General features: G+C 56.7%; 1 protein-coding gene across 2 annotated transcripts; it reads left to right on the forward strand.

Annotated features, from left to right (window-relative positions):
• Positions 1-724: 724 nt before the first annotated feature.
• Positions 725-4,008, forward strand: KLHDC8B (kelch domain containing 8B). Of its 2 annotated transcripts, none has more exons than XM_054280759.1 (5): positions 725-1,123; positions 1,664-1,828; positions 2,020-2,244; positions 2,492-2,605; positions 3,390-4,008. In XM_054280759.1, the coding sequence occupies exons 1-5, from the start codon at positions 751-753 to the stop codon at positions 3,584-3,586; spliced, it is 1,074 nt and encodes a 357-aa protein (XP_054136734.1). In that variant the 5' UTR covers positions 725-750; the 3' UTR covers positions 3,587-4,008. The 2 variants fall into 2 exon arrangements, with proteins under 2 accessions (XP_054136734.1, XP_054136736.1); XM_054280761.1 differs by having other exon boundaries at positions 729-1,123; positions 2,492-2,593.
• The last annotated feature ends 3,779 nt before the right edge of the window (positions 4,009-7,787 follow it).

Raw genomic sequence — 7,787 nt, forward strand, 5'->3', positions numbered from 1 at the left:
ACCCTGTCCGTCTCCCAGCGGCGGTGCGGAGAGGAGCGGAGCGGAGCGGGCAGTCCGGGCACGGCGGAGCGGCCGTCCGGGGCTGCGGGCGGGTATCCGGGGAGCGCCGGGGGCGCGAGCGTTGCAGCGGGAGCCCGGGGGACGCCGGTGCCAGCGCGCTGTGGGCGGGAGCCCTGTGGGTGCGGGCTGCGGGGCAGTGCGCCGGAGCGCCGGGGGCTGCGGGCGGGAGTGCGGGCAGCGCCGGGGGTGAGGACGGTGCGCCGAGAGCAGGAACCTGCCGGGGTCCGGATTGTGAACGGGAAGCCTCTGCGGGGTACGGACCCGGGGGATGCGGGTAGAGAGCCCAGGGTGCGCGAGGGTCCCAGTGAGTGCGGGCTGTGCACCAGCAGCACCGGGTAGTGGGAGCCGGGGTGCGGGAACCTCGGGAAGCAAGAGCACTGGTACGTGCGGGCAGAGAGCCCCAGGGAGTGGGAGCCCGGAGGGGACGGACAGGGAGCCGTGGGGCGCAGTCGGGAGCCCGGAGGGGGTGGGCAGGCAGCCCGGGGTGCAGTGCGGAGCCCCGCGAAGCAGGAGCTGTCGCACCGCCGAGGGGAGCTGGCTAGCTGGGGCTGGGCGAGCGATGGGCGCCTGGGCTCTGACTCGGATGCTCTCCCCGCAGGAGGCCGTGGGCCGGACCAGTGGCGAGCCGGGCCGGATGGGCGGCACGGCGGGGCCAGAGCCCGGGGACCCCCGAGGCGGCTGAGCTGGCCCATGGCGGCGGGCGCGGGCGCCTTCGCGTGGGCCACCTTCCCCGCCATGCCCACGCGGCGCGTGTACTGCAGCGCCGCGCACCGCGACGGGCAGCTCTTCGTGCTGGGCGGCTGCGGGGGCGCCGGGCGAGCCCTGGGAACTGCTGAGGTGCTCGACCTCCAAGCACAGCGCTGGACCACGCTCCCACCCCTACCCACGCCGCGGGCTGGCGCTGCCGTCCTCGCCCTGGGCAAGCAGATCTTGGTGGTGGGCGGTGTGGATGCGGCGCAGAGCCCCCTCGCCTCCGTTGAGGTCTACCACGTGGATGAGGGCAAATGGGAGAAGAAAGCGGCATTGGCTCAGCCCTCCATGGGCATCTCAGCTGTGCAGAGAGGTGAGGATAGGAACATGTTGTGACTCTTGCCCAAAGTTTGCTAAGCATCCTTGGAGTCTTGGTACAGTGCAGCTTGCCAGGAGCCAGGGTTCGTCCCTGTATGTGGTGCCCATGTCTGCTCCCTGGACAGGGATGCTGTGGCATGGACCAGGCTGCAGTGGGCAGGGCAGAGGAGATGCCAGGACAGTGGTGGGAGCGGGCAGGGGTGCCGGCCGCGCTGGAAGCAGGATTTGGCAGTATGGCTGTGTTGCCATGGTGTCTCCAGGGAGATGATACTGCCGAGAATAATTAGAGGATGGCCCTGTGCTCTTGTCTGTGCCTGATGGATGGGATGGAGAGGGGGGCAAGAGGGTCCCAGTGCAGTCAGGGCATTGCCAGGCTCAGGCCTGGCTGTACTCACTGTCCCCAGCTGCCCTGGAGCAGTGTCTGGCTGTGGGGCTCAGCAGTAGCGCTGCTGCCTGCCCTGGAGGGCATGGGGGCACTCCCAGCCCTTCGGTGCTGCCCACAGATCCCCCTGCCTCACTGCGGCCTCTTTTCCAGATGGGGCTGTCTACGCCCTGGGGGGAATGGGTGCGGACACCTCTCCCCAGGCTCTGGTCCGTGTCTATGAGCCGGCAAAGGATCACTGGCAGCCCCTACCCTCCATGCCCACACCGTGTTATGGGGCCTCTGCCTTCCTGCAGGGAAACAAGATCTTCGTCCTGGGTAGGTGCTGCTGGGGCAAACCGAGCATCCCCTGTGCCTCTACCCTCTTCTATCTCTGTTCCCTGGTCAGAGAATGACCTGGTGCACCCCACATGGCTCCATAGTGCCCAGCACTGCAGCCAGCAGTGCTTGCTGAGCACACCAATAGTGCCAGCTTGGGGCACTGGCAGCTACATCTCCTCTGTGCATAGGAGGCCGGCAAGGCAAGCTGCCTGTCACCGCCTTTGAGGCTTTTGACGTGGAGACAAGGAGCTGGACACGCTACCCCAGCGTGCCCAGCCGCCGCGCCTTCGCCGCCTGTGCCATGGCTGATGGAGTTGTCTTCAGCCTGGGGGGGCTGCAGCAGCCAGGGCCCCACAACTTCTACTCCCGTCCCCATTTTGTCAACACCGTGGAGATGTTTGATCCTGCGCAGGGTGAGCTCCATGTCTCTGGGTGAGGTGGGAGCATCTACTGTGGGTCCGGGATGATTCTGTGGGTTGGTGAGAGGTGTCTGTGCCTGAGGGACATAATTATATGGGCTCTGAAAATCAGCCCCTTGTACCCATGCTGAATGAATCCTGTGCTCCCTGGTCCCAGGGAGTGATTAACCTGTGGGTGTTCTGGCCTTGGTGTACAGAGGGGAAACCCCAGCGGGCAATGCTCACTCCCTCTCATACCCAGGTGTGTGGAGAAAGCCAAACCGCACCATCCGTATGAAAGAGAAGAGAGCTGACTTCGTGGCTGGATGCCTGGGAGGAAGAGTGGTGGCTGTGGGTGGCCTCGGTAATGCTGGGGGTAGGAGTGTGGCCGTGTTCCCATCCCCACTCTTTGGGGCACATCAGTGATCTGCATGGCAGTGAGGAGGTTGGCTGTGCAAAGCCAGGTTACTGCAACACTGTCTGCAGCAACATCTCTCTGTGCTCTCACAAGTGCTGGGGAGACCCTACTGCCCTGTCCTGCTGGCTGACCCACTGTCTCCCTTGCCCCTTTCACTCCCCAATCAGGATTTTCCCTGTTCTTGTGCAGCGTTCTGGGCTCACACAGCCCAGTAGTGGCTCAGCTCCGCTGTGCAGGGTTGCAGTGCTGCATCCCTCTCCCAAGAGAGCTGGGGAAAGGTTAGAGCTGTCACTCAGCAGAGGGCATTCAGCAGGAAGGGCTGCCTGGGGAGCCTGGTGCCAGCCACAGCACTGCCAGCCCTGCAGGGAGGGCTGCCAGACCCCCAAGATTGCTGTGGGAATAGGGAATGGTGCTGGCTGCATTCCTGCAGTGTGGCGTTGCTCCTGAGTCCTGCTGCAGCTGGAGCTGCCTTATCCCTGCAGAGTGCTGGCACGGAGAGGGGGGGAGGGCGAGAAGTGGTTGAGGGGGCAGAGCCAGCAGGTGGGGCATTAGTGCCAGCCGCCATCCCTATGGGGACTCTTCTAATCCTCTTGTGCCCCCACTAATTGCCTCTGGGATCTCAAAGCCTGTGCAGCTCAGGGTCCCTGTTGAGGCATCAAAGAGATGTGGAGGGGGAAAGGCAGAGCCTGGGGTGAGGGGCGGGGGAGCTGCACAGAGGCTGATGTGGTTCTGTCTTCCACAGGGAACCAGTCCTGCCCACTGGACTCAGTGGAAGGGTTCAGCCTCTCACAGAAAAAGTGGGAGCCGCTGCCCCCCATGCCCACTGGCCGCTGCTCCTGCTCCAGCTGCCCAGCACCCAGCCTGCTCTTCATCATCGGCGGTGTGGCCCAGGGTCCCAGTGGCGCTGTTGAGGCTCTGTGCCTGCGTGATGTGCCCTGAGTGGGACCCCGGGGACCAGCCCTGGCCAAGCACCAAGTGCCTGAAGACGGGGACAGGGTGTGTGAGCGCCCATGTGTTCACCCAGGGTGACCTGGCTCCAGGAAGCCTCTGTCCCATGATGCCAGGCACCAGAGCAGCTGGAGCTGTGGGAACTCCCAGCTCCTGCAGCGCTGTGGCAATGAAGCCCAGGGCAAACTCCTGCCTGGTGGGATGGCCATCGCCAGCAGCGTGGGGGGAGCAGCGGTGGCAGGACTGCCGCTGGCCTCACTGCCCTGTCCGGCCCCATCTGTGCCACGGCGTATCTGTGCCGTGTGTGTAGCAGTGAGTGCTGTGTCGTCGTAGACCCAGTCGATGTCTCATGTAGCACAGAGGTGCCCTGTAGCTCAGTGCCTGGGAGGTGATGTAGCACCTCAAATAAATGAAACATGTGGAGTTTTATCCCACTGGAGTCATGTCGTCTCTGGTTATCCTACTCCGGGCAGACACATGCTGCAGCCTGTCAGGAAAATCCCTCCCAAGGCAGAGTTCAGTGACCCCCACACGGTGGAGCAAGGGTAAGTCTTGTTCTCCCCACCTCCTGGATGAACAGAGCAATGTGATGTAGAGATGCAGAGGGGAGCTAAGCAGTGGCTGTCCTGCCTTGATACAGCCTTTTTCCTGCTTGGCCTCCTGTGGGTGAAGAGGCTGTGGGGGGATGAAGGCAGCAGCAGAGGAAGGACTTTTTTGAAGGTACCCAGGGTGTGAGAGAGGCAGGGAATGTTGAGGGCTGCCAGGATGCTGAGAAGAAAGAAGAGATGCCTAATGTCAGGGCTCATGGGCCCCATCCAGCACCACGGCCCCAACTCAAAGGGTGAACCATGGCTGGTGTGGGAGAGAGCTGAGCCCAACATTGTCCAGCTTCTGTAGGCAGGAGCACTGCAACCCTGCTTGCTGAAATGTAATGCTTACAGGAAGGGAATGTACGCTCCAAACTGGTGGTGTCTGTGGGTGATGTTTAGGGGTGCACTGTGAGATCAAGGGAGGTGACACTTGAGTTACCCAGTGCTATGGGCTCACCTGAGCCTTGCTGCTCTTGGCTCCACACAGAGTCTCACACCCAAAGCAGAAAGCAGGTGAGGGATTTGGTCCTTCATTGGTACACTAGAAAGATCTCACAAGTCTGTGTAAATATTAAGTACAGATGCCTGACCTTTCAGAGAAGACAGCCAGTTTGAGCCTCGGGTGGGCTGCAAGGCTGTAGAGACAGGAGACTGAATCCCATCAGAGTGAGGCAGCATCCAACACACTGCTGGGGCAGGCTGTGCCATGTCTTGGGGGCATCACAGCATGGGAAAAATTGGAAATTATCCATAAAAGAGCATTCAGAAGACATTTTCATGTTGCTGCTCCATTGCCTCTGGTGCCCACCTGGCACAGTGACTGCAGGATCTGTCCTGATGCACTGCATGACTGCCTGTGATTTGGGAGGAACAACTTGGGATACCTAAGCTGGTGGTACCTCAGCTGGAAGCATCCCTGCATCTGCCTCTGGAGTTGCCATAGAAACCACAGTTGTGCCAGAGCCAGCATCAACACTGAGCCCCAAATTAGAGCTGGGAAGATGCACTGGCAGGTGGGGAGGAGGTCAGTGGTTTGTGCTGTGACTGGGGGCTGGACAGAGGGACACCTCTTCTGAGTGCAGTGTGCTCCAGCCTTCTATGAGTATTTCACAGCACTCCCTTGTCTGTGCTCAAACCCTGGTGGCCTTGTCCTTCTCAGGGTCCTGGAAGGGGATAGACCACTTGCTGCCACTTTTGTATGTCTCCCCTCCCTCACAGCTCTTTCCAGAATCCACCAAGGCATGTAATAATTCCAATCCCGCTAAACCTTTAGTCATGGGGGACCCTAAATCATGGAGCTGCGTTGGAGACACAAGCCTGATTAATAAGCTTTTCCCGCAGGAGCGTTGCATGAGGGGGATAAATCAAGATGCTGAGTCACTGGCAAATTGACATCCCTATGTGCCAACTTCACAAGCTCCCTGCTGCTGATGGGGTGCCCAAGGCTACTTTTCCAAATTCAAGGCAGTGGCAGCTGCAAGAGCCAGAGGATGCTGGAGGGGGAAGCTGGAGCTCAGGAGTGCTTCCCTGTGTGGTGTTTCCAGCAGTGAGGCTGATGATCCCTGCCCCACAGGCGTTTGCCCCTCTGTCAGCAGCACTTTGCCTCCTGCACACACTCTCCTGGCACATTGACCCACTGCAGTGCCTTTTGTCTTGGTTCCTCCACCCGAGTTCAACAGGAATCTGTGACCTCTCATTACGTGTGGAATTGTCAGTCTTTTCTATCTCTGCTTTTGAGCACAAGATCAGAATCCCATTTGAATGAGGAGAGAAAAGTTACCAGGAAAATGTTCAAGGACATCTCAGGAATGGAGAGATGAGGGTCCTGGCCACTTTTGCAGACTGACATGTTATTAACTGAGGAACTCATGTGAATTTCTAATGAAATGTGCTGTGAAGTCAAAAAAGTTGAGGAATGTACCAAGTATATTGCTGTCTATCTCCTGGAAGTTTCTGCTAATTTTTACTAAAGGAAAGACTACAAGGTATCTGGCTACCCTCCCTAATGCTAGAAGCACAGACTGTTTCAGATATAAGGAGAGCTATGAGCTAGTGCCTGGCAACGTGGTTCATCTCCCCAGAGTGTGTTATGGACGGGGGAGATGGAAATGGAGGTAGCTGTCAGACCTATAATTAAAAAAAATGTGTTTCCATATTGAAATTTCTTTCCGTTGTCAGGAGAGATGGAAATACAAAAATCTCATTTATCTTATTCCACAAACTTGCTAGACGTTCATACCAGAAGGCTCCAGCCACATCAGAAATAGGAACAGCTCTTTCTAAGTACCTAAAATAACATGTTGAGCCTTATCACCAGTGTGCACAGCACCAGCAATTCCTTTTCTAATGGCAGTGGAAGCACTGCAAATGGGTACAGGACTCTACAGTCTCTTCTGAGGGAGATCTGGGCCAACTTTTCAATCGTGAGCAATAAAATGCTGGAAAATCACTGTTTATGATGCAGGACCATATAGGGCCTGGATGCACAGCAAGGCTCTTGGCAGCAGTGCCAAGTACTTGCCTGTACAACAGAGCTGCAGGCCGTTCAGGAGCAAAACAAGGCTTTTATTTACTTAAAAATCGCAATAAACATTAACGTTTCCATCGGCTTGGCACTCTGGAGGAAGGTTTGCTTTCCAGCCCATGCCTGCCTTGGACAGCCCAGCCACTATCCCATCCCTGAGGTAAGAACACGGCCCAAGCTGCAACTCCCTACTCTGGTCCTGGAAAATCAACACATCAGAGTCTCCTCATTGAGCTGGGACATATCAAGCTGCCTTGATTGATCCAAGCTATTTAAACCAACCCCAGTGCTGTAATGTCAAGTAAAGCAATGCAGTGAAATTGCTCCAATAAGTTTTTTTATGGGTAAAAGACCAGAATTTTATTTTTTTATCTAAAGTGAAAGCTTTATCTACATGGGATTTGATTAGGAAACCAGATAGATAAATCAAGAAAGCCATTATTTTGACACCCCTGAGCTCTGGGCTGCCTTTAATACTAAAGGCAGAAGAGAATAAAGGGGAATGTAAGTAATTCCCCTGATCTATCCATGAATTTATGTCAACCTTATTCCTCCAGTGGTTTAGTGCTTATGGAGTATCTTCAGAGCCAGGAGACAAACATTTTAACTAGTATTGAAATAGTTTTGAATTAAAGGAGGAAAAAATAGGCAAGCAAGCATGCCTGTTCTGCATTCCTAAACATGGGTGTTATGGAACCACAAGGCAAAAAAAAATCCAGTAAAACCATATTTGAGAATGTTTCTTTGGGGAATGTTTAGATGGTGGTTATTTTTGTCATATTTCTGATGGATGAAATTAAATCCTTCTGCATTTCTGCCAGAGGTATTTACATAAGAAACCACACAGCTCTGGAAATAAAGGAAATGGGTGCTGTGGCTGCCATGCTTACATGGGAGCAGCTCTCAGTGTGCCAGGTTCCAAGCTTTCGGCTTTCTCATCCTCCCAGTGTCCTGTGATGACCCCCTGTGCCTGGGGCTGTGCTTCCAGGTGAGGAACAAAGGCTGGCAGGCAGAGCGACTGGAGCTGGGGCTGATCCTGGGTCCATGGCCACAGGGTGAGATCCAGGGACCCTCAGCC

Source organism: Melozone crissalis, unplaced genomic scaffold (genome assembly GCF_028551555.1).
Source record: "Melozone crissalis strain CALT ecotype California unplaced genomic scaffold, PUWL_Pcris_2 ptg000029l_1, whole genome shotgun sequence".
Taxonomy (NCBI): domain Eukaryota; kingdom Metazoa; phylum Chordata; class Aves; order Passeriformes; family Passerellidae; genus Melozone; species Melozone crissalis.

What these genes read in the sequence shown, in the direction of transcription:
- KLHDC8B (XM_054280759.1), top strand. Translation starts at nt 751, where the DNA reads ATGGCGGCGGGCGCGGGCGCCTTCGCGTGGGCCACCTTCCCCGCCATG. An exon ending in CATCTCAGCTGTGCAGAGAG is followed by an intron (nt 1,124 to 1,663) that starts GTGAGGATAGGA and finishes CCTCTTTTCCAG; the next exon opens with ATGGGGCTGTCTACGCCCTG. An exon ending in GATGTTTGATCCTGCGCAGG is followed by an intron (nt 2,245 to 2,491) that starts GTGAGCTCCATG and finishes TCTCATACCCAG; the next exon opens with GTGTGTGGAGAAAGCCAAAC.